This window comes from Podarcis filfolensis (assembly GCF_964270895.1).
Source record: "Podarcis filfolensis genome assembly, chromosome: 16".
NCBI classification, from domain to species: domain Eukaryota; kingdom Metazoa; phylum Chordata; class Lepidosauria; order Squamata; family Lacertidae; genus Podarcis; species Podarcis filfolensis.
Genome location: NC_139620.1, coordinates 31523716 through 31550257, shown reverse-complemented (window position 1 = coordinate 31550257; position 26542 = coordinate 31523716). Strand labels below are relative to the sequence as shown.

General features: G+C 44.4%; 1 protein-coding gene across 10 annotated transcripts in view; it reads left to right on the top strand.

Annotated features, from left to right (window-relative positions):
• Positions 1-26542, top strand: part of FBRSL1 (fibrosin like 1) — a 762210-nt gene that overhangs the window by 597009 nt on the left and 138659 nt on the right. For 9 of the 10 annotated variants that reach the window (XM_083589754.1, XM_083589747.1, XM_083589750.1 and 6 more), the window contains one exon: positions 8266-8319. The exons of the other annotated variant lie outside the window; for it this stretch is intronic. In XM_083589754.1, the coding sequence (XP_083445880.1) occupies positions 8266-8319 (54 nt within the window). The remainder of the gene's footprint in view (positions 1-8265; positions 8320-26542) is intronic. 10 annotated transcript variants of the gene reach the window in all.

Here is a 26542-nt window from a genome sequence, read left to right as displayed (position 1 = left end):
CCAGTGCTTGCCCTACTCAGAGTAGAACTATTGAAATTAACAGACATAACTGACTTGGGTCCATTAATTCCATTGGGTCCACTCTGAGCAGGACTAACATTTGATACAACCCAATGTATTGTAGTTCAGGGACCACAGCTCAGTTATAACCTTAAGCTTCTCATACAAAAGTTTCTGGGTTCAATCCCTGGTCTCATCTCAGGTTGAGGGTCTGAGAAGGACCTCCCTTGATCTGAGACCTTGGAGAACCAGTGCCAGTTACAGGGGTTAGGCTGAGTGACCAAACTATGGGAACTTTGCCATTGGAAAGGACCCAAAATATCATTTGGTCCAACCCCCTTCCAATGCAAGATGTCTGCTACGGCATCCAGCCTCAGCTTAAAAACTTGTCTTCATTCTGAGTGTTGTTGGGTGGGTTTCTTCTTCTTCTTTGTCGTTTCCATTAAGAGGAAACAGTCTGGTGTCCTCACAGGAAACGCAATACAGGAGTAGGTCCTGTGTGCATTACAGAGAGTGCAGCTGGCTCTCCTTCCACAACCTTCTGTATACTAATAGCGAACTCATTTTCCATTCTCAAATACACACCATACATTTGCAGCACATTTTTAACACTTTAACAGTTCTGGTTTCCCCACAAAGAATCCCTAATTCCCAGCACCCTCAGCAAACTACAGTTCTCCAGATTCTTTCTTGGGTGGGGGAGCTGTCACCGTTAAATTGCTTTAAGAGTACTTCACATATATAGTGTGGATGTGAGGCTCCTTATGTATCCAAAATGGCAACATCCATGCACAAGTGGGTGGTATCGGCCTCGCAGGGAAGCCCAAAGGTTTGCAGAAGTAGAAAAAATACTTTGAAAAATTCTTTGGGCTGGTGTTGAGAACCCAAAATGGTCCAGTGAAGATTGAGCAGGCTCATTGTGATCAGAAGACGGAATGGAATATCCCAGGAAAAGAAAGTGGCTGGCTGGAATCCTGAACGGGAACATTCCATGCTGGGATATCTATTTGCCAGTCTGATTTGTTTCTTTGAATTGCGCTCAGCTGGGAGTGGAAGGCTGGGCTAAGCAATAAATAACAGAATGCTAGTCTAACATTGTTTTGTGTGTGTGTGTGTGTGTGTGTGTGTGTGTGTGTGTGTTTTTTTAAAAAATCTGTCTGCAGGGAAAAATTAACTTCCTTCTGGTGCTGTTGGAGGCATGTTTTGAACACTTGACAAAACAAACGGCAAGCGAAAGCGGAAACATGTTGTGTGTTTAACCTGCTTTTCTCCCTTGAGTTGTTGGCAAGAGAGTGAAAGATTGTTTCTTTTGTGCCACTAAGAGACCTCCAAGTGGCTCCTTAGTCCAGAGTGTGTTGGTCCTAAAGCAGTTGCGTGTGTGTGTATGTGTGTGTGTGTCTTCAGATGATTAGAAATCCTCCATAAATACCTCTCCAACACATGCCTCCCTTAGAACCGTATGATTGGCTCCCGAAAAGCCTTCCACGAAGGCTGCACTGTAATCCTTTTATGTTACTTCTTCAGTGGAGATTACGCAGCAAGAAATAATTAGGAGATTAATTTTCACCTGTCACTGCCAATAATAGATAACCTTGATACAGTGACAGGGCTAGGATTGTGGGGGAATGGAAAATCATTTAACCCTGCTGTGCTGGTAGCAGAAGGCCAAAAAAAAAAAAAGGGTTAGTGAGAGAAGACCATTTTCGCTTGACTCTGTCAAATGTTGTAGATACACTTTTGTAACATGATGGAACCAAGGAGTTCATAGTATGGCAGTCAGCAAATGGTGTGTTACTCATCCCTACATGTATCCGGTAGATTTAAGTGTCCAGAAAATACAAGACAGGTGTTGCTGAGTTTTACATTTCCATCCCCCTGTCTGGCCAGGGGGTTTTTTGGTCCATCCAACCAAAACAAGTCCTGTTGGTTTCAGTGGGGTTCATGCCCCAAACTCTGGTCCTAGGGTTGTATCCAATATAGTGCAAAGTAAGAGTAACTTTATCCTGTTCTACTGGTGAAATATTTTGCACCAACAGAACATGGCTGCACCGGGGAATGCATAAGCAGGTTTCTGGAGCTTTGTTGCACAATAGATTGTGCAATCAGTTGCACAACAAGTTTCACCTAGCACAGCTGTTCTATTGGATTCCTCTGCTGCACATCATTAAAACTCACCTGCCTTCTAGCACCACAGAATGTTGGATCCAGCCCCTAAGACAGAGATGGGAGATGGAGAAGGGTGTTGGTGGGGAAGACTTGGATATTGATTACCTTCTGCACCCTTTCTTACCGTGTCTGAGTATTTCTCTTTACACACTTTGCCCTCTGTCAGTGAATTAAATTACTATTAAATTTTAATCAGTTGCTGTCATCTCCCTGGGTCTGTTCAGTTCAGTGGAAAAGTTTAAGGATGTTTCCAGATAGTGACTGTGGTGCTTTTGTGGTTGGCAGCTATTGGCACAGCTGAACACCCAGCTGTCTTGTGTACTGATATTAGCAGGATCAGCATGGATGAGCAAGTGGGAAATAGTGATGGTTGATATGACTCAAAATCTAAATCCAGTGGTGGCTGGTGACCATTGGGTCTTTTAGAGTGGAAGGCAGGGAGGTCAACAGTAGCTGGAGCCAGAGACAATGATAAGCACAACCACAGACCATGAATGATAGACAGAGCCAACTAGTTCCAATTTTGTCTCCTTCCTTGTTGAGCAAAGAGGAGCTAAAGATGAAGGAGCTGATAGGGTTGGTTGTAAGTTGAGTTCGTTTTGAGAGCCAGTGGTAGTGTAATGGCTAGAGTATTGGACTATGGTCTGGGAGACAAGGGTTTGAATTCCTGCTCACCCATGAAGCTTGCTGGGTGACCTAAATGAGGAAGCATGTGTGCCACTTTGAGCTCTTTGGAGAAAAGGTGGGATATAAATGCAATAAATAAAAGTGTAAGTAGGAAAGCAGGCCGGTGGGGACAGGTTGAGATTGGTGGGGCAGTGCTGCGTGTGTCCTAACCAACCACCTTCCGCTGTCTAAACCTCCATGATAATAGGCATTGCTTCTCAGCTCCTGGATTATGTGTGCGTGTTATCATCACACTGTAGAGCTTTTCATACACTCCAGTGTACAGAAGCATCTTAATGTAATCCACAAGCAGGGAGGAATAAGTGTGAGTCATCCCAGGGTATAGCCTGAAGATATATGATGCAGCAAACTGAAGGTAAGCAGGTCTGGACCTGGCCAGTGCTTGAGTAGGACACTACCAGGGAACCTTCATGTACACTGCTTTGAGTTCCATCATGGGAGTGGTGCATTAGCAATTTAAAATAATAGTATTATGACAGTGGAAAATGAATATGGCAACTGCTGTTAGAAACCACTGTTGTAAGCCAGAGCATGCTGACAACCCCACCACCACCACCACTTATTTACATCACAGCCCTGAGGATGTCATCTCTACTGCGGCAAAGAATCATCTTCCCCTTTAGAAGATATTTTATCATTTCTGTAGCAGTTTCCCTCATGGACTTCATTTGGTCTCAGTACAAAAGTAGTTATGCAGGACATGCCCAAGTTGAATATAGGAAGGTGCCTTACACTGAGTCAAACCACTGATCCATCTAGTTTAATATTGTCTACACTGACTGGCAGCAGCTCTCTAGGGTTTCAGGCAGGGCACACTTCCAGCAGTGCCAGGTATTGAACCTAGGGCTTTCTGCTTTGCAAAGCAGACACTCTGTCACTGAGTTAAAGGCCTTCCCCTTAGTTGTATATTGCAGGGCAAGGTTTGCCAGCTCTGGCTTCCTCATCCAAGTCCATCCATTTACCTGTTGTACCAGTAGGACTTTCTGATCTCTCACTGCAGACGTGGGGAACCTCAGACCATTCCAGACCTCTGGCGCTGGAAAAACTCGCCAGGCCACACCCCCTCAGGCCACACCCTCTTTCCCCCGGCCACACACCTCACTGGCCCTGCTTTGCACAAACCTCCACAGTTTTTGCCTGGCAGGACTGTGTCCTTGAACTCTGACCAGATTAGAAACTAGCCTACTTCTTTGCAAAGGTAAAATTTCCATTAATTACCCCACTGACTTTTGGTCCGACCCACCTCTGGCATGAAACAGGTTACCCATCCCTTCCTTACTGTTATCACCCTTTTTCTGTGGCCCTCCCTACACTGCTAATGTACCACATCTGGCAAAATCTGATCAGGTGTGCATTGGTAGCAAGAGATGTATTATTCTGCATCCAGTCTTTGCTTCCTTTTCCATGAGTCCATTGTCCTCTTCTGATTCCAGGCTTGTACACAGCTAGGGGGTGGGGTGGGGTGGAGGAAGGATGTCTAATGAAGACAGCTTTATTAGGCCCTGTGTAGCCTTAAAGCCCCCCCCCCAACCGCGGAATGCAGCAACCCTCTAAAAGTCACAGAACAGCTAGTCCTGGGGATTTTCTGAGAAGCCGAACCTTGTCTTTCTTCTTGTCCCTTTCAAAATTAATTGCCTCCTCAGTTCAGGTAGGCTTAAAATACATCCAGGAATCTGAGGCTGTTGAGCAAAAGGAAGGTAATTTGGCGATGGGGGGGGAACCTTCTCTTTCTCCTCCTTGCCTCTTTTGTGCTGAAGTTTAAATCTACAATCTGTTGAGAATGTAATGGGAAACCAGCCTACAGAAAATGCCATTATTCATATCATTCGTAGCTCATTTATTTTATCTGCAATAGCAGTGATAAGGCAAGCTGCTTGGCAATGCTGATAAGCAGGGGAAATATCTTAGAGCTATTTGTAAAAGTTAAAGCAGATCTTGGTACAGAGAGATAGTGGGATGGGGGGGGACTGGACGGGACTGGACTGACAAGCTTTTTGGCAATCCACTGTGCTGGAAGCTAATAAAGATTTTAATGGGGAGGCCTCATTAGGATTAGGCAGAAGATCTGTTATCTCAGATTTACACAACATAAATGGTGAAGCAACACAGAGTTCCATCCCCCACCCCAACCTCCTTTCTGTGCTCGCTAAATAGTGCAGTAGAATGGAAAATCTTTTAAAATTCAATTGGGCTTGCTTGCTGCCAGGAGCCATTGGCAGCTGTTTGCTGGGCGAAGGCAGAGGAAGAACCTAGGAAGGCATTTGCAAGGAGAGGCTTAGGGGATGTGTGACGAAAAGGAGGATCCCAAAGTTAACTCTTACAAGCTGACATAAACAGCTTGATACATAAATGAACATTACATAGGCTCAAATGGAAATTAAAAACGAAAAATGTGGAGTAGTTTGTTTCAGAGCAACAGCAGTGTATGCTGACGAAATGTCAGCAGTATAGACAATTATAACTCAGGAAATATCGAGAGAACCCAGATGCCTTTTGCCCTTAGTCTTCTTCCTTGGTGATCTCTGTCCTATGTTCATAACCACTGTTCAGCATAAAAACAAAATTGAATCTGCAAAATCATAATTTTATATAAGCAAATCAAAACCAAAGCACCACTTGTAAGGATAGAACATGATTATTATTATTATTATTATTATTATTAAAAGAAGTGAAAAATAAAAAACAGTAATTAAAAAAATATTTTTAAAGTATACCGTATTTTTCGCTCTATAGCACGCACTTTTTCCCCTCCAAAAATTAAGGGGAAATGTGTGTGTGTCCTGTGGAGCGAATGCAGGCTCCTTGGCTTCAGCGATAGGAATGCGAAGCCTCCGAAGTGCAGAGGGAGCGCTCCCTCTGCGCTCTGGAGGCCTCGCGATGCTTTCGCTGAAGCCTGGAGAGCAAGAGGGGTCGGTGCGCACCGACCCCTCTCGCTCTCCAGGCTTCAGGGATAGCCACCTGAAGCCTTCGGAGTGCAGCGTGAGTTCCCGCTGCGCTCCGGAGGCTTCAGGTTCCTTTTGCTGAAGCCAGGAGAGCAAGACTCTCCTGGCTTCAGCAGAGAGGGAGAGCTGCACAGCGCCCCTTCAGCGAAGCGGGAGGAGAAATGGGAGGGGCTCCGTTTCTCCTGCCACTTCGCTGAAGGGACGCTGACCAGAGAGGGGGAGATTATTTTTTTCATGTTCTCCCCCTCTAAAACAAGGTGCGTCCTAAGGTTGGGTGCGTCCTATAGAGCGAAAAACGGTAATTTAAAAAGAATAGACCAGCTGGGGCATTAGCAATATTTATCTAATCACAGATATGTGACTACTGTATTGTTCAATCAAGTGGGTCGGCTATGGCAGTGGCTTTAATTTGCCTTAAACTGTTTTTAATGCAGTATTTTATATTATTGTAACCTGCCCGTGGAAGGGCGGGTAACAAACCTAATAATAATATGCTTTGCTTGTTAAAAGCCACAGGTACAATCCCCAGCCGTTTTAGGTAGGACTGGGAAATACACTGGTTTGAATTTGTGGAAAGCAGTTCATATAATAATACTGAGCTAAATGGACTCTGTATAAGGCATCTTCAAATGTGCTAACCTTATCCCACTATCTTTTATCACTAGCTAAATAATCATTTTGCACCCTCTAAGGTACAATGTACCCGCTTCTGCAATAGGGAAATATATGCTTAGACAGCTCATTTCACTTAAACACACCATTTTTTGGGTTTTTCTCATCCCTCATCTTCTTTGATCTGACTCTGCAGCACCCAATAGCACCTCTTTTCAACCCTTTACCCTTTCTAAAGCCATTGTAATATTGACTTATCAACCTGACAGTTTCTTGGGATTCATTCAGAGTGCGCTGAGATAATGGAAAAATATTCACATCCATTGAGTTGCATTGTAATTTCTTTCTTTGTCATCTGTGATTCCTATTTTACTTAACTGGTGTACAGAATATTGTGTTGGGCCACTTTTATCATTGACATTGGCTTCTAGTATGCCCTGTGTTAGAGCAGAGTCAAGTTAAGGCAAAGCTGTCAAACTTTTCATTAAAAGTCTTTATGCATAAAGAGGAACTTCTCTCCATGCCTGTACTTTTAAAGCAAATACTTGCAGATTCACCTTGAAACGGTGACTCTTTTAAGGCCGTTTAAGCAGAGCCGATTCATTTGTTTTTATCTAGTTGTCAGACCATCACGAAACACATTTTAGCAGTAGGAAGATAATGTCAACAGAAGTTAATTCAGACCCAGATAAACTACAACATAAACTTACAATAGCAAATTTCTATGGCAGATTGCAACATGCCCCCCTTTTTTAAAAACAACAACAAACTCTTTCCCTTGCTTTAATTAATATTAAAATGAAATATTAAAATGAATGGAAAGGCAACTAGACAAACCATGCCTCTTGGTTCTTCCTGGTGACCGGGATGACTGCTGAAGGCCTGAGCAGGGGGCAATAGAAAATGTCCACTCTCTAGGCCAGTGTTCATCATCCCTGACCATTGGCTAAGTTGGCTGGGGATGGTGGGAGTTGTAGTTCAACAATATCTGGGGGCCCAAGATTGAAGAACATTGCTGTAGGTAATAGATATTGCTGTTGCTATTGTGGAGCCTCTCAAAGTCCCCCCACCCCCATTCTAGCTACCCATACAATGAGCAGTGGAGAACAGCCTCATGCAGGGATTGCCAAAAGCCACTTCTCTGCGCAAAAAGTCAACTATCATTATGTTTGGACAGTACAGAGCTAGATGAACCAATGATCTGTGTTCCTAAAGGAAACCTCACTGTGCCAGCAAATGGGACCAGTTGGGCCCTACCACCAACTCAAGTTGTAGCCATGGTGGTGCCCTCCAAATGCTGTTGGACTACAATTCCCATGTCCATGATCATTGGCTGTGCTGGCTGGGGCTGATGGGTGTCAGAGTCCAACAACAGCTGGGGGCACCACATTGGCCAGCCCTTTTCCTACTCAAGAGAATCCACAGACCATTGGTTAGTCCAGTTGACTTCCTTTGTGGTATCTTCACAGAGGTCATTGCACTGACTTAATACATCTTGGAAGCCTTTTCAAACCCTATGTTTGACCTTCTGTAGTACTGAAGGCACAGCAACTATGCTGAATCCAGCCGGTGTATGTCTGGTCAGTGCTTAAATAAGAGAACGCCTGGAAATCCTGTGTATACTTATTTGACCTCTGTGGAAGAAAGGCAGGATAGAAATGTAATAAATGTTAATGATAGGGACCACTCGCTAGCCAAATTTGCTTCCCATTTTATTAGTTAAACCCATACCTCTTTCAAGAAATGAAGGGGCAGAGGCGGACTCAGATCCATGAAATGACCCCCTTTTCCCAAGGTGAAAAAGAGATTTCTGTTAAAAGTGTTTGATTGTGAACAGAACTTTTTGTTTTGTCTGTAGAACTCAGCGGACCTGGAGCTGCCTCGTATCAGGAGTGGCTTGGTAGCAAGCAAGGTATGAGATCAAGTCTCTCCAAATGGGCATCTGGGGCTGGGTGTGTGTGTGTGTGTGTGTTTTGCTTTGGGATGCCTGAACTGAGTTGCAGTCTCTTCTTCTGTTTTTGTCTTTCGTTTTCTTTCTCTAGTGCAAAGTTGGGCAGCCAAGGCCCACCAAGTGTCGTTCGACTGCAACTTCCATCAGCCCCAGCCAGCATGGAGAATTGTTAGGAATGATGGGAGTTGTAGTCCAACAAACCTAGCAGGCCACAGGTTCCCCCAACCCTGCTCTGGCGCTTCCTTTATTTCTGTTAATAGGCATGTGCTCTTTTGTATGTCCCCATCCCTGCAATTGTGCAGCTCCTCCTCCCCTCCCTTCCCCCAGCTATGCTGCCAAGCTTCCAAATTCCATTGTTTTGGATCCAAAAAGTGCACACGTGTTATAAAATTTCATTTTCCAACTTAATTGTACAATTAGAAGAAGAAAACAAATTAATATTGTGAATTGTGCTTTATGGACTTCCATGGCTAGGCTTTGTGTGTGCATGTGGTTGGGGATCACTTTGTTGTTATTACTGATGGGCTTATTCAGGCCTATCCAAACCATACTATTTGCCTGTGGAAATATTACATGCTGAAGTATGTTCTACAATGCTTGAGGATCAGAGAGTCTGTCATAGTTTCACTGTAGGGTTTCAAGAAATAATATTTTCAAGGCAAACTGAGGATGGCAAAATCCAGAGTTATTAACCTCATCATCATCATCATCATTTATTTATTTATACCCCGTCTGGCTAGGTTTCCCCAGCCACTCTAGGAGGCTTCCAACAAAAGATTAAAAATACATTAAAGTGTAGGCAGGAGTTGCGTGGATTCTGCACATTGCAGGTTTCCAATGCAAGTGAAATTAAAACCATAGAATCTGTTTTTATTCGCTGCTGTGCTGCTTTTTGCTTTACATTTGTTCTGGTTTTGTGTTCTTATTTTCATTCTGCAGTTATAGGCTGCCTTGAAAAAATGTTCTGGGTTTTTGTATGAGACAAGGTATAAATATGAACCAAATTTAAACGGCAATTAGATTTAAAAGAAAAACAAAAACTAGAAGTTATTTGTTTATTTTAAATTTCGTATCTCACCATACTTCCATCGTGGAATTCAAGGCGGCATATAGAAGATTCACAAGAGGTCTTCCATTCAGGCAGTTACTATAGACTAAGAACTACTTAGTTTTAGCATGTTCATTGCTTTGTGTGCTTTCAGACTGTAGCCCTGGCCTTGGTGGATGAGACCTGCAACAAAATGCTGCAGTGTAGAGTGTCCCTGTTCAAGAGTCACAGGAACATAGGAAGATAGCTGGCCATTCAGCTCCGTATTGCCTGCACTGACTGGCAGCATCTCTTCAGGGTTTTAGGCCGGGAGTTTTTCCCAGCCCTACATGGAGGTGCTGGGGACTAAACCTGGGATTTCTGCATGCAATATATAGCGCTTTCCCTGTCCTTCCCAAAGTCCAGACACCCCATTCCATTCCTGTTGCTACTCAATTTCCCATATCGCCCCGCAACACTCAATCAACATTCTGTGATCACTGAGCATGCTCATTCTGATGTTTAGGGGTCCCCCCAAAAAAGATCTTTTATCCTTCTGTAACCCTTGAAGACCCATCAAGCCTGCTGAAGACTCTCTCTTGTGCATGGGTAGAGCTGTTTTAGTTTCATATCCAGAAGCTGCTCGCTGGGTGAGGCAGAGCTGCTATGCCCATGTAGCAGGGGGGTTGGTGTGGCGCAAACACACAAATTGAGCCAATGGGACACCCCTGCCAGTATGTTTGCACCACAGCAACCTCTCTGCTGCCTGACCCGCCTCCTGGTAAGCAACAGTGACCCGCCTGCTGGGAAGCCTAGTGTAATGACTCCTTCCCCACCTGGAGAGCCTCTGCTGTTCATAACCAACAGCACTCACCTCCAAACATTGGAAATCAAAGGAATAATGCAAACTAAGCCCGATCTTTTTATTATTTATTTATTTATTAAATTTGTATACCGCTCATAGATCTCAGGTCAGTTCACAACATAACTATGGAAGACTTGCTTCACACTTTGTGAGTTTAAGGAACTCTCCTCACCCCCATTTTAATTTAATCAAGACGCTGTCATTGATTATAATTTGTGCATTCCCCTTTGCCGACGGAGACTGCCAAAATGAATGCTTAACAATGATTAGCTATTTACTGTAGTCAATAAAGGAGAGGGGATGTGAAAAGATGAGTGTAAAAGGAGGACCAAAAGAGGAAGCTAGTTTAGATGGAAGAAAAAAAACAACACGCACACACAAACACAATCTCAGCTGGAGAATTCACTTGTCTGTGTCTTTGATTCAAAGCTGGAGGTACATCTGTTATTGGAGAAGAAGGACCTCCTGATTGCCCAGCCGTTGCAAGAAAATTAAACCCAGCAAAAACAATAAAACAAAAGGATCTTTTGTTCTGCTTTTTTGACAATAATGTAGGAGGGTCACCATTTCAGCTGACAGCAGCCCTCTCTCTTGTGTTACAGTCACATGTTCCGGGTCAGCAGCAGGGCAAAACCTTGACACTGTTACTGATGACTGGAACTACGTTAAGATAATTATTTCCCTTTATCTCTTTGCTGTAAGCTCATGATAAATGGAATTCTGGGCTGGAAGGAGCATATCCCCCCCCCCAGCTGCTTATTAATGCAGGCTTACCCGTTCAGACTAGGGCAAGTCTCTCGCCGGCATCTGTGTTGGCTTTGAACCTCATTCTGGGCAAACAGGCATTGCGGCCTAAGGCAGAACCACAACACTAAACTCTGTCCAGGTGGTGGAATTGTTGTACCTGGTGCTGAATTATGCCCAGGTGACTTGTGGCAAACGCCTGATTCGCGGTTCTGCTTAACAAACCTGCTACATCTCGTTCATGGCCACCTACTGGATTTCCTTCAGGGAGGAAGAGCATGGGCACATTTAAAAAGCATGCACACCTTATGTGCATTGCATGTGGTCATCCTGCATAAATCCATTTTGCTGGGTTTACACATGGCATTAAGCTGTTTTAGGTTATGGCTTCCCAGTGCACATATGCTGCTTGCACATGCAGCAAAACAGGCACATTGCACACACCCTCCTATGGAATCCATCATGTTGCAAGTGGCTCTGAACTAGTAGTTGCCAGCATGGTGCCTACGAGTGCCAAGGTGCCCTTAGTGTCTAACGCTGATGCCCGCAAAACCCAAAGCACTCCCTCCCTCAACTACCCAGATGTGTGCCCGTGGGCCTATAAAGGTTGATGCCCCCTGGCCTGAGCAATTCCTTTGCGGGTTAGTTGCTGCACTTAGCCTTGCCTTTATGCTGTGTATACCCTCCATTGACCTCTGTCTGTGCTTTCTTGCCCATAACAGGACCCCATAGAACGTGGGATACAGGCAGGTCAGAATATGGTCCTCTAGTCTTATCTTAGTCTAGTGCAGGGGTCGGCAACCTAAGGCCCATGGGCCACAAGCGGCCCACGGGAGTCATTTAACCAGCCCACAAGCTGCCCTCAAACTGAGCTGCCCGCTCGGCGAGTCCCCACATGCTGCGCTAAACCAGCACAGCATGGTGCAGGGACTAGCTTCTGCGGCGCCGGAAATCGCATCTGCGCAGACGTCAGAAATTGTTTCTGCACAGACGCTGGAAATTGCAGGTGCACGATCCAGCCCACAGAGTGATCTCCACTGGAGTGAACCAGCCCAGGCAAAGTAAACCTTGCCGACTCCTCTAGTGGCTAGGAAGGTAAAGTGAAAAAGAATAATCAGGTAAAGGTATGGGCAACCTTTTCTCAGCCAAGGGCCAAATTCCTTTGAGAGTAATCTATGAGGAGGTCACATGGCAGGGAGGGGTGGGCAGGGCCAGAGTAAAAAGTGAGGTAGGGGCATCCTGTTTTCTCTCTCCCTGACTCTCTTTTTGACACCCCTTCTCACCCCTTCCCTTTTTCCTTCCCACCCATTGGGCTGGCAGGGGAGGGACAGGTTGCTGTCACCCGAGAGACCAAACCAATTTCTTGCAGAGGGCTTTTTGATTGTCAGGTGCATGGAATTAGGCTGAGGTTGACAGGTGGCCAGCCTGCAATCTAGAGATGGTTTACTGGAAAAGATAAACCAAGGATCGTTGAGGTCTGCCAGTCCGTCTTCCAGCCCCTGCTTGTCAAACTTTACAACTTTTGGGCGTGTGTTTGTGTGCGTGCACGCATGCTGTACAACACCCCCTCCCCCCCGAAATGTAATGTGTAAAAAGGCCCTGAGGTCTGCTCCCTCTGAGAATTCTATGTACAGTCAAGAAGGGTGGGGTTCATAGTTTTAGGACACTTTGTTCTTAGCATGAGCAGCTAGTACAGTTTTCACCTTCCTGCTCTCAAAGCATCGTATGTGGATGTTATCCTATATGTGAATCTTGCCTGTGGTAAGATTCTGAGATGAATTCTCGGAAACTACAGATGTGAGGGTGGATAAATTCATGGGTTGAACTTCATTCTGTCGGTGAGTAAGCAGAAGCACATGTGATTCTCATATCCAAAGATAAAAGGTTTCCTATAGAGCAGGGGTGGGAAACCTCAGCACTGGGGACCAAGGGCAGTCCTTGGTCATGCCCCTCTCCAGTCCTGCTTTGTACCCCAGGTGTTTTTGCCTGGCTGGAACATGTCATTGAACGCTGATACTGCCTCTGGCTTGCCTGCATGGATGATGGAGAGGGGTGTATCTGAATGTATGTGAATGTAACCTACTGTGCGAAGGCAAAATTTAGATTTGTTGCTCCAACCGCCACTGGCGTGTGACCCTGGGAAGGTTGCCCAGAAGAGGATGTGAGAAAGATCCCTGGCGCCTGCCAAGGAGAGTTCTGGGCTTTTCATGACACATTAATTGTGGCCCATTAACCCACAAATTTGGAATAGATTTCCTATAAAACAAAACATTGTACATTGATGGAGATGATTTGAGTGTTTTAGTTTTTTAATTGCATTCTTGCTTTGTTATCTTAAGGCCTTTTTTCAGTATGTGCCTTTACTTTCAATGGCCATAGGCTAATAATAATAATAATAATAATAATAATAATATATTTATTTATACCCTGCCCATCTGGCTGGGTTTCCCCAGCCAATCTGGGCGGCTCCCAATCAAATATTAAATATGCAATACAGCATTAAACATTATAAACTTCCCTAAACAGGGCTGCCTTCAGATGTCTTTTAAAAGTAGGATAGTTGCTTATTTCCTTGACATCTGATAGGAGTCCTCCACACCAGCCCGCCCCCTGTCCCCCAAGAACAGTACTTCTGTCTTGTCAGGAATAAACCACAATCCATTAGCCGCCATCCATCCTCCAACCACCTCCAGGCATTCACATAAGACCTTCACTGCCCTCACTGGTTCTGATTTAAAAGAGAGGTAGAACTGGGTATCGTTATGATGATTATTATACCTTAGGGGTGGGTGTATACTCAACGGTCCCAAGAATTCTCAGTTTTACCATTCTAACTCTTGAGGCAGCCAAACTGGTACACTTTCAAGTATTGTGGGTTACAACTTCTCTGACTCGTCGCCTGTTCTGTGACAGTCTTGTAAGAGCCTTTCTTTGCATAAATAGGATGCAGCCATTTGCCTTCAGCAGTAAACAGGTTTTGCAGACCTCTCCTGCACCGTACTGTGGCCTTTTCTTCATGTTTTTAGATTCAAGCTCCAGCGAAATGTGACTGCCACAACTTCCTTTTATAACAGCTTGGTCATCTCCCAGAAATTATGCCATAATGAGCTTTGGTTTATATGTTTTACCTGTCTCCTCATTAAAGTGCTATCTTTTCAGAAGAGGCGCTTTGTGTGTTGAAATATTGCATGCTTAAAATGAAGGCAGGTTTATAAGAATTTAATGTACTTGGGAGCCAAGGTTTTGCAGCTTTATGGCGTGGATGTTGTAACAAAGGACTTTATGGGTAGGGTGTGCTATATTTTACCCAAGCAGTTGCTCAAGGAAGGGAAAAGAAAAAGAAAAAGAAACCTTAAGCAAAAGCCTTCTGGTCACGCAGGACAAACTCTCTGCACTAAACAGCCACACCCATTTGGACTGAGTCGGTATTAAATCCATTGGTCTTAAACAGCTATATGTCCTCCCTCATGTTTGAACCCCCTGCTATGCCAGCTTGCTTGTTTGAACATGAGGCTGAGGATGTAGTGAATAATTGAACCACAACCATTACTGGTTTGCTATTGTGAGAGACAGCTGACGTGCTGTATATCAGCATTCAGTAGGAACAGGGAAGGTGCCTTATATCAGGTTGACTGTTCCTCAAGCTCATGTCTGCTCTGACCAAGTTCCACTCTCCAGGATCTTTCCTATCATCTGCTTTCCTGATCTTTTTCTCAAATGGAGATGTCAGGGACAGTAGTGGCCAGCATGGTGGGGTGGGTGGTGCTCCCCTGACCTCAGTCTGTAGTGTTGCTGCTGCTTACCAGGAGGTGGATAGAGAGGGGAGAGAGAAAGTAGGCATGGTGCAAACTCAACAGTGGGAGTGCTGGATTAGCTCAGTTGGTGCATTTGCAATGAGCCCACCTCGTCCATTCCTCTCTACCTCACATTAAACAACAGTGATGTGGCCGACTGGAGGTCATGTTAGCTCTGCTGCCTCACCACATTTGCTTGTTGAAGACTGAACCTTGGATTCATTCATTGAATGAATAAGGATTCATTCAAGGCCATGTGCTCAACCAGACTACTGCTGAGTTACAGTTCCTCCTTTTAATGTTGCGCGTTAACCGTATAACACTAATGGAAGACCACTGTCTCACTCGCCATGCAGGGTTTGTGATTGTTCTTTGTGTGTAAGAGACTCTGACATGTTGGCCTCCTGTCTGCAGTGGTAGATTCCAGACGCAGCTTTGCCATCTCAGTGAGAACTAGGTCTAATTGGAAAAGAGAGTGGAAGGGAAACCTCCAGGGTTGATGTTGTCAAATTTTCGACAGAGGCTACAAATGGTAGTGGCAACTGCACAGTTCCTCTCTTAAGAGATATCAAAGGCTTTGCACACACTGTTATCTGACAGCTGTTTTAACACTGTTGACAAACCACCTGCCTTGTTTTAATTAACTCCTATAGGGAGAGTGCACATGACCTGCAGAAATCAGACGCACTTAGGTAGTGGGAAAGATGTTGCACCACTGGAGGAATGGGAGACACCCCTGGTGATTGATGTTCTGTAACAACTGGCATTCATACTTGTAAGAGGGACAGTCTACAAATGGTAACATTACTAAGTTCAATGTGCTGGTTTTGCTGTATATACAGTTTTGAATCAGGGTACCCTTGAAAGATCATTTTACCCCTCTCAATCAGTCACTGTGCTCTGCAAGTGGTGGCCTCTTGCAGGCAGTGTTAGAAACTCGGATATATAAGCTAGGTGCCAAATGGTTGCGCGTTAACCATATAACACTAATGGAAGACCACTGTCCCACTCGCCATGCAGGGTTATAGTCGCCAAAAAGGAATGCCTAGTTGCCATTTGGGGGTCAGATGGCTTTAAAGTCCTATTTTTCAGTACGACTTTTGGTTCCTGAAATTCGTTTTGATTGTGCGGATAAAATGCCACGGATTGAATTCTACAGGATGTGTTGTTGGTGGGTGAAAGCAGGCACGATCCAAGGATCCCTAGGCATGCACCTCCGGATGGTGGAGACGTCAGGTGCCATCCTGGCACCCGGGCATCTTCACTTGGTTGCAAGTGGTCGATAGCCAAGTGCAAACTGTGCCTGGCAAATTTTGAGTGCTGCTTGTAGATACCATCCTATTAGGAGGCCTGTTTCACATATTGTAGGAATTGGGCCTTCAGTATGAAGGACCTACCCTTTGGAATTCCCTCCTGTTAACAATTAGGCAAGTGACATCTCTGTTGTCATTTTGGTGCCGGCTGAAGACTTCTGCCAAAAAATACCTTTCTCAGTCTGTGTCTGTATCAGGATTGTTTTAAGACATTTTAATGGTTTCTCATTGGTGTCTTTGCCACCCTGGGCTCCTTTGGGAGGAAGGGCAGGATATAAATTAACTTATATCATTACTCTTACTATTGTTATTATCATCAACAACAATTTATCACTGGTACTTCACTGGTGGAATTGACCATTTTTTATATTAAAAAAATAAGTCCCACTTGCCATTTGTTGTAGATGCCAGTCTACACACTCTAGTGTAGTGGTTATCGTGTTTGTCTCACATGAGAAAGGTGTCAAGTTCCTACTGCTCCATAGTTCTGTGGACTCCAGCGTGAATCCTAACGGCACTGCTGCTGGCTGGGGAGGTAGGGTGCACCTCTTGCCACACCCACACTATACATAATTTTAAATAATATAGCAGTTTAAACAGTCATGGTGTCCTGCAAAGTATATTGGGAACTGTAGTTTGTTAAGGGTGCTGAGAGTTATTAGGAGATTTGTATTCCCCTTACAGAGCTATAATTCCTAGAGTGGTTTAACAATCAATTCCTCTTCCCAGGGAACTTTGGGAATTGTAGCTCTGGGAGGATAATAGTGGTCTCCTAACAACTCTCAGCCACCTTCCCCCATGGACAAACTTCCACGTGCCATGTACCTGTAGTGGGTGATGCCAGAGGCAAGACTGGGTGGAGCAGTGGCTGTAACTCCTTAACAGTAGGCTACATTTGAGATAACAAAATTCAGAGATTTTTACATCCCTCCTGCCAACATCTTTCTTCCATCCATACAAGCAAGAGGCACTATCACAGTTCAGGGATACATTCCAACTTGGCGAAAGTTGAGTTTTGAGGGCAACAGGGAGAGGAGGCCTGGGAGGCTGCATTCAGCCCACAAGCCAGAGGTTCTCTATCCTGGTTATACTGATTTAAGATGAGGCGTAAGTTTGGTTATTGAACTGCCCTTATGGAATATTCACACAACCAGTTTGCACAAGTGTATCTAGTAATGGATTCAGTTTCAGGGTTCATCTGATGTACGAATTCATGTGTGATCTGGTGCCAAGCTTCTCTTTCCTTGCACCATGCAAATAATTTTGCTGTTCCTAAAAGTGAGATCTCTGTTTTTATGTAACGCTGGGCATTGCCACATATGACCCTGGGCCCTCTTTGAAACTCTTGCCCCAATCCTACCAGTGGTGGATTTCTCCTTCCCTCTTTTTCTGGTCACTTTAATGCCTGAGAGATCTGTCATAAAGGCTGCAAGATACCCTCTTTTTAAGGTCCAAGGATTCTGCATTGTTGTTGGTGTGCCAGCAGATTTTCATTGTATTTCTCTGCAAAACAAAACACCAACCCTAGCTTCATTATAGGGAGGGAAGCATATGGGCCTCATTAATGAAGAATTACTGTGCTCCATCTCATTTTTGCAGCTCACATGAGGGAAAGGGGAAAAGGAAGGAAGAGGAGATATTTTCTGTTCTTTTGCTTATTCTTTCCCCTCAAAGAGAGGGAGAGAGAGATGCCTGCCAGCCTCTGGCTCTCTAAATTGGTAATGGTTTCTGGAAGGCATCCAGGCTGTTGTAAATATGAACTTTTGTCAATATTCCCCAAGCTTCCATGGACTCTGGGGTGGGCTTTATTAGCTGAAGGTCACTCCATTATGTTCCCCCCTCTCCTGAGACCTTTGATTCTTTTCTGAAAAGGACAGCCGCCATCCAAGGCCTCAGAAGCCAGCTTTCCCTTTAGCAGTGCTGGAGCTGATAAGCCTAAGGCGCATATTTCATCTATCCTCCACTGCTCTGCAAAGACAAATGGTATTTATAATCCTGGTTTCTTCTGGCTGAACAATGGCAGAGAGTGGTGGGTGGGAGGAGAGAGGGAGCGTATGTAAACACACTCCCCCCCCCCATAGACACAGGCACACCGAAATGACTATTTATGCCCCTTCATCCATTCAGAGGGCCTCAAGGTCTTTGCTTGTGACACCTTTGCAGTCACAGAGGCTGCCCCATTAGGGCAAATGGGGCAGTTCCCCACCTGCTTGCCTTACAAGCAGTCCAGAGGGTGGTCCTCCTGGCTGTCAGCTTTCTCCCCCTTAGTCTCAATGTTGCCTTTGTAGATCTTAACAGAGAGGAGAATTGCGGGGGGGGGGGAGGGCTATAATTAAGAGGCTCTGCCTGGCAGTGGCAATAGGTCCACCCAGTGTTGGCCTCCCTGCCTTCCACCCCACCATTTTCAGTGGGAACCAGCCCCCACTGATTTAAAGGAGCCAGCAGTGCTGTTCCAGCCCCCACCCCACTGCCAGCATATGTCCATTCAATGAAAAAGACCCACACAGTTGGGCCCCCACCCATATATTTGAGTCCTTTAAATGGTGTCCCAGCCAGGAGAAGCCACTGCCAGATAACTGGCCCCCACCCAGCTAGGGTAATCTCATTAAAGGATTGCCATATTGGCAGAGACCGGGGCCAGATATTAATTTAAAGCCAACATGTGTTTAAAGCAGGGGTGGCTCTGTTAGACGGCACCTCCCATCAGCCCTAGTTAGCAACACCAGTGGTCAGGGATGATGGGAGTTGTAGTACAATTTACATCTGGAGGACCTCCCATCCCTGTTCTCTAAGCAAGTACAGGGTTTCCATTCTGTTCAAGGCGGAAAAGATGATTTAAGGGGAGGAGCAACTACTGCATGCAAACAAGTGGAAGTGAACGAGTCTTGGTAGGGTTAGAATTGGATCAGGTTACTGGAGAGGAGGCAGCAGGTGTGAGTGCGGGAAGCTGAGGTCGCAAGGGACTTTTTGCTGCTAAAGAAGGTAGATGTCTTCCTTTCTTTGTAGAATTTCCCAGCTTATGACTGTACACTGAAATTGGGAATCAATCAGGCTTTGGTGAAGAGGAGGGAATTATATTAAACTTGAAGGAAGGGGGGAACACGGGTGGCCATCGGAGTTTGTGGGAGGCGGGGGGCAGTTCTTGCTTTTTTCTCTTCTGTAACATTGTGGGTTCTCTTTAGCATGGGATGAAATTCAAAACTTTTGTTTGCTCTGTTGGAAAACTTAAGAGCTGCTGTTCTCAAGCAGCAGAGTAATGGGGATGGGCTGGTGGGTGGGAGAAGAACCTGAAATTGGATGTGTACGTTCATGAAAAGGAGGATTTTTATTTTTTAAAACGCTAATACCCTCGATTGTTCTGGTGGCTGCACTCTTTGTATTGCTTTACTTAACACAAACAAAGAACCCATAACCACTGCGGTAAAAATATAATCCAAGCATTTTAAGTCGAAACTTGAAAATCCCACATAAAGGTGTGTCTTTTAAAGAGCAGTTTAAGAATTGCCTAAACAAGCTCAAACAGACTGTGCTAAAGAAAAGGAATACCTGGTGGTGTTCTCTAGAAAGGTATTGGGGCATAGGGAAAGGGGTGTGTATGTGTGTGTGTTTTTCATTTATAGCCCACCTTTTTCCAAGAAGCTAAAGGTGGTATACATGTTTCTCCCCCTCCTCATTTCATCCTTAAAACAACCCTGTGAGGGAAGTCAGGCTGAGAGGCTGTGATTGGTCCAGGGTCACCCAGTGAGCCTAATTGACTGAGTAGGATTTGAACCCAGGTCTCCCAGGTCCTAGTCTGCTCCTCTAATCACTACAACACACTGGCTTTCTGTCATTTGGTGGCAGCATGTAGAAGCAACAAGGATGACTATTAAGGGGTTGTCATTGAGGACATATCTGCACAATACATTTAAAGCACCATTACACTATTATTATTATTATTATTATTATTATTATTATTATTATTTAGGGAAGTTTTTAATGTGACATTTTAATGTATTTTTAATCTTTGTTGGAAGCCGCCCAGAGTGGCTGGGGAAACCCAGCCAGATGGGTGGGGTAGAATTATTATTATTATTATTATTATTATTATTATTATTATTATTACACTTTAACAGTTATCCTGGGAACTGTAGCTTGTTATCTGTGCTGACAGTTGTTAGGAGACCCCTATTCCCCCCACCCCCAATAGTGCTACAATTTGCAGTTTCCTGGAAAGAAGGCTTGATCGTTAAACCAATCTGGAACTGTAGCTCTGGGAGGGGAATAGAGGTCTCCTATTTTTCAAAATCAATTTAAACAAGGGCATGAAACCAAAAGTCAGTGCAGCTTTGAAATCAGTGGTTAAAATCTGCTATTTTGAAAGGTTCAGTCCACCATCTTGATTTCAAATGGTATATTCAATTGTATCAAAACAGAGATGTAAACCTGCTCCTTGATCTCAGGAACCATCATGCAAAATTTGGTTAGGATATCTTAAGAGTTGTCAGGTGCCTAGCAAACAGACAAACAACTTTCCAAAACACATATATTCCTTAGAGACTTTTTTTATTGGTCACAGACTTAGCCACAGTAAATTGTATATCTTTCTAAGCCAGTTTTACTTGCTTTCCAGCATTTTCAGTATCTTGCAAAGCCTAATCTTAATTAACATATCTTGTAGTTGTATAGATTGAAGAAACCTTTAAAAGTAATAAAATTCAACGAAAATGTCACATTCTTTAAAATAATTAGGTCAGTGGGAAGACTTGGCTGTAATAGCCAATGAACAGAGAGCCATTCCAGAAATAAATGCTTCATAACCTAGCAACATTCTTTACGTGCTTCTTAGAAATGTTTGAGAAAACAACGGGTCACTTCTTTTGCCCAGAGTGCATGTTCCTTCTTGCACCTGAACAGGGAAACAGGAAAGCAGGGAGGAGAACAAGGCAGAGTGCTTGTGAGTTCCTTTCAAGAGCTTTGCCCTGAGGGCATCCCTTAATGAGCCATCTCATTCTATCCAGCTCCAAAAAGAAGACAATAGTGGCAGGTGCTTTCCATTGTCCTTGGGCAACTTTAATCTTGATCCATTCTTAATCATCTCCAAGGATTAGGAAAACAAAAGGTCTTAGCATTAGTTCTCTTCCACTCCCAAACTTCAGGTAATTCCATTCGCATGTTGCATCTCTGAATCAATTGCTGTGCTTTCCCCTCCCTACACCCCCAGACTTACAAACAGAAGGGGGTTAGGGTTATGTTGCACCACACAAGTGTTCCTTCACACTTGTGCTAGGAGTGGATGGAGCTTTTGGAGGAAATTGGTCCTTCTCCTTGCGCTGACCCAGGCCTGTCTTGTTACTCAGCCCAGCTGTGTTTTGATCTTGGAGGGTTGTTTGAAGATTAAATTGAGACATCTTTTGTTAGTATTAAGTGCAGTAATTTTGAATCTGCTCAATGTTATTTAAGTGTGGGAAACGTTGACTGCCTGGCCCATAGGCGTCTGAAGTTGCCATTATGCAGCTGTGCTGCTTCCAACATTTGTGATAAATATGTAGGCAAATAAAGAGTGCAAAGGCATGCTCTAAAATCATTTCCGTTTCCCCCTCCCAGATCTCCAACTGTGCCTCCTGCCCTCCCCTGTCATTTACTTTTCATGTGAAAACTTTCTTCAAAATCAGTACAAAGAAAGTATTAGTGTATGGCCAAGCAAAGGGTAACAGCTGAGCTTGTTGGAGGCTCAGGAATAGGGAACATGTTCTGCATGCAGGAGGCGTCAACAGAGCTGGGAAAGACTCCTCTGTCCGAAACCCTAGAGCTGGCAGAATTTAGCTGAGTTAGATAGACCAGGCATGTCCAACTCCCAAGAGACTGCAATCTACTCACAGTATAAAAAGACCAGCTGTGATCTACTCATTGTCATTGCCAGGAGTTGTTGAGCTTTTTGGGGGGATACGGTTGGCCAAAGTTGTTGAGCTTCTTTGTTTTCCTTTTCTTGGTTGTACTTCATGCCACAATCAACCTGGGACACCCCCACAACCGACTGGTCGATCACAATCGATCTGTTGGACCGATCGTATAAGATACCTTCCTGTGCTCACTTCTGGTTGACTATGAGTGCCATTCAGTAGCTATTCCCCACAGACAATGGGAATGCTTTGGAGGCAAAATCACTTGGCTGGCTATTTCTGTGCAGCCCTTGTGGGACAGGCAAATCTCAGAAAAATGAACTTCATGCTGTGTTAAGAGTGGGTGCCTCCAGACTGTCACTCCTTTTGGTTGAGATTCAATCACATGCCAGCAAACTCAGGTTGCGCAATTAGAGTTGTCCTGTGCAACAAGCCCACTTCACCTAAATACCTGACGTTTTGTGATAAGGAAGGTAACAGGAAAATTCACTGAAAGTGTGGCAGAACATTTGCTTTGATGCAACGGCATCCAACTTCCCCGCAAACAAATAAAAATCTTCATTAAATAGCCAACATCGTCCCATCTTCCTGCAAACAAATCAAGATGTCTCTCTGTATGTATATGAATTCTAGGTGTTCGTATGAGAATGCAAGTGTTTTATATGGGTTTTTAATGGTATGGTGTATTTATGGTTTTGTTTTTAAATGTAGACCTCAGTTGTGCGTGATTTGGTGGGAGTGGTGGTGCAGGCCAGCTTGGACCCCGTGGTGGCCTGTGGGCCAGAGGTTCCCTACTATGTGCTAGGATAATCACGCTAAGAGTTTTCACTGCAGGAGACAAAGGCAGAAGAAGATAGAAGGGTGAGAAGCTGCCCTTTGGAGACATACATTAAGTGGAGTACAGTGGTACCTTGGTTTACAACCATAATCCGTTCTGGAGGTCTGTTTGTAAACCAAAACAGGTTGTAACCCAAGGTGCTCTTTTGCCAATGGGGCCTCCAAAAAAAAATTGTTCGTAATCCAAAAAAAATGGGTTGTAATCCAAAAAAAGGTTGCAAACCAGGACACGCACTTCTGGGTTTGACGTGTTTGTAATCCAAAACGTATGCAAACCAAGACGTATGCAAACCAAGGTACTACTGTAGATCGGTCATGTAAGGTAGCCATACTGAGCCTGAGATTTTCCCCCAGCACAGAACCTTCCAGGTCAGGTTTCAGAATGAAGCTTACTGAGCCTCCCTCTTCCACCCCCAACGGGCATGCGTGCAAAGTTATGCTGCACCACCAGCTTCTTTGGCTCTCTTGTGGTTTAGAAACAATATGAAGTTCAGCAACGCTACCCTTTTTATGTGAGCTAAGCATACAATATATTTGAAGACATAATAGTGCTGCCTGCCAAGAAGGAAGAACAGCCACAATAAATAATGCTCCACCTTAACTGAAAAGCTCCTTGGTTAGTGCACCTTCTGCTTTGTTGTGTTTAGGCTTCCCATCGGCGTTTTAACACTCTCACACTCAGAAGTCACTAGCTAGGCAGTTGGTGATGGTTGCAACACCTCCAGTTGTTTTCATTACCATCCTTCCCCTGGAGAAGAAGTGGCACAGAAAACCCAGGTTGATGCTGTGTATGTGTCTCTACTGGGCATTTGTCATGTACACACACGTTCCAATCCACACCCCTTTATTTTTGCAACTCAGTAATTCTAGGCTACTCAACAATGCACCCTCCAGATATTGTGGGCTACAGTTCCCAGGGTTCTTGAACAACAGCCATGCTAGCTGGGGCTGATGGGAAAAGTAGTCCACAACATCTGGAGGGGGCACCATATTCAAGTACTTGTGTGCTTTTGACTGCAGTTCTGCTAAGGACAGGAGCCACACAGGCAGATGGGTGGGGACAGAGCAAACCACAGCTCTGGCCATATCTGTTGTTTCTTTCTTCTGCCCCCCCCCCAATTTAAAATTGTCTTGTGTTAACATGCAAGAGCCGTACTGCCGATCTGACTAATGGCGCCTGCCACATTGCAAGTATGCAGTCATTAGTTGGTCCAATTCATGCGCACGGAGCTAGGCGGGCAATGTGTAAACGCATGGGGACGCAAGAGAGAATAGGAGGCTGGGCTGGGGAAGGAGGGAGGGGGAGCCCAGTAATATAGTGACAATGCAACATAAGGTAGTTGCGCTGGAAAACTTTCTCCTTCATTAGCAGGGATCTGTTGAGTTTCTGCTCACATTAGGGTAATTAACACTAGTACAGATTGTTGAACATCTGTGCAGTTTAACTATATGGCTGGCTCCCAGGCTTTTAACAAGGTTGTATGGAGCCAAAAGCGGAGCAGAATGCAAAGCCCACACAGTATTCATTTTACCAAAATTAGTATTTCTGGATGAAAGCTGATGTTGCAGCATGACAAGGATAATTTTTTCCCCTCTGCTCTGGTCCGTTGCCAAATTGGCTAATGATCTGAGATTAGTGTTAATAAATGTATATTTTTAAAAGGGTTTTTTTTGTTACTGTTCTGAAGTGGAAGCTTCTTTCCATTTTTAAACATGTTTTTTCTTTTAACCTACGTGGGTGTTTTCTGTTTTAATATGCTTTTAATGATCTACAAGGAAAACCCCTAGAAGAAATTGCTCTTGGAGCCTCTGCAAGGGGTGGTTTTTTTGTTTTGTTTTTTGCTTGCTGGGATGTATCTCTTTTATGATCTTGACAGCAAAACTGCTGTTTTAATTTTTCTAGTCTTGTAAATGCCTGTACGACTGCATCTAGCCGTTGCTGTGTACACTGGGAATGGCTTGTTTAAGTAAAGAATATAAACGGCTCTGTGTTGCAGCTGAGTACCTTTGAATGCATATGCAAGATGACTTAGAATTAACAGCTGAAAGAGATCGAGCAGTTTTGCATCCATGGAGGTCCTGTCAAGCCCCGTGAGGAACTTAAAATAAACATTACAAGAAATAGAAGGTTGCAGCTGAAAACAGCGGCTCCATGTTGAACAACCACTTCCAGAGTACAGCATTCCCCATGACCTGACACCATTGCACCATTGGCTGCAGCAACCATTGATGCAAAGCAAGCCACACACACATCAGAAACATAGCATGGTAATGTCCAGCTGTGCAGTGTGTTGTACGAGACATTGCAGTGTGGTGGGAAGCTTGGCACAGGGCTCCCATTTTTTATTGTGGGCCAGCAAATCAGCATTTAGGTTTAAGACTAATATGCCTTGAGGTTTGATCTGAAGTCTCAAGGTTTTAGACTCCTCCTCTGGGTCTCTAGTGAAAGATGTAAAAACTTACGTTAAGGAGTCAGGGTGATGGGGTTAGTAGATAACTCTTAAGAGAGTTTGTTGTTGACCCTACACTCTTAAACATCAGACTGCACCCTTGAGCCGCCATTTACAGCCAGGCTTTGCCCCCTGATTCAACTTCCCATATGTTTAGAGACTACAAGGCTACAGTATGCCCCTTCAGCTCTAACTGCAAGGCTCAGCTTCCTGGATCTCCCAGGGATGGAGCTTCAGGAGATCCTACGTAGGATGAGAGCTGGTCCTTCTGTGCAAACCCCATCAACGCGCCACATACTGCTGCTGTTATATTGGAAACAGGCAGTGTAGTGGAAAGCCATTGCACACAAATGGAAACAGCTGATTTGGGTCAGAATTGGACACTGCCCTTGCAACACACAAAATGGTGTTTGACCACAGAGAGGTAGTTACTTCACCCCTCTCTGAGTATCTGGACTACTATAGCAGTTGCAATATAGTAGTAATAATTTAGAACAGGAGTGCAACAGATGGGCAACATAGCAGATCGGATCCACGCCGACGGCAGTCTGCATGGTTGCTACTTATGAGGTGAATTCAAAAAGCTCTGCTGTTGTTGGTGTTAAGCTTATTTGGAGGAGAGAGAAGAAAAAATAGCTAACTATCTCCCACTTCAAGCACATATGGAAAAAATTTGCTAGAAGGATGAAGTAGAAATGTAGATTTATATAGTCACATTTCCCATGAGACTAATTCCCTTAACAGCCTTGGATTTGACAATGTACATAGAGAGGGGTGTGTGTGTGTGTGTGTGTATGAATTGTAGAGTTGGAAAGGACCCTGTGTGTCATCTGTTTATGCCATTTGGCTGTCATCATGCCAGAGAGGTGAAAAGCCACGTCTAGAGGGTTTGAGAAAGACAGTGAGGTCCACTCCATGCAATACACGAGTAACTGAGCAAATAAAACCTGACATTACAATTCGTGGACAACAACTATATCTGAACTTGACAGGAGTCAATATCCCTCTGTGAGCCTCCTCAGCTCCAAACCATTTGCGGTTATCTGACTGTTTTCAGAAAATTGTTTTAGCACTGCACTTGCCATATTGATGCCTAGAAATGCCAAAGGTTTTCCATTTTGAATAAAAGCATTCCTTCTGCACTGCATCCCCATGGAATGTGATAAATTTTCCATGCCAGCTCAACAATGCGCTATCAACCAGGCATCAAGAGTTCAAACACTGGAATCTACTTTACACTGAGTGAGGCCATTGGTTCATCTAGCTTGGTGT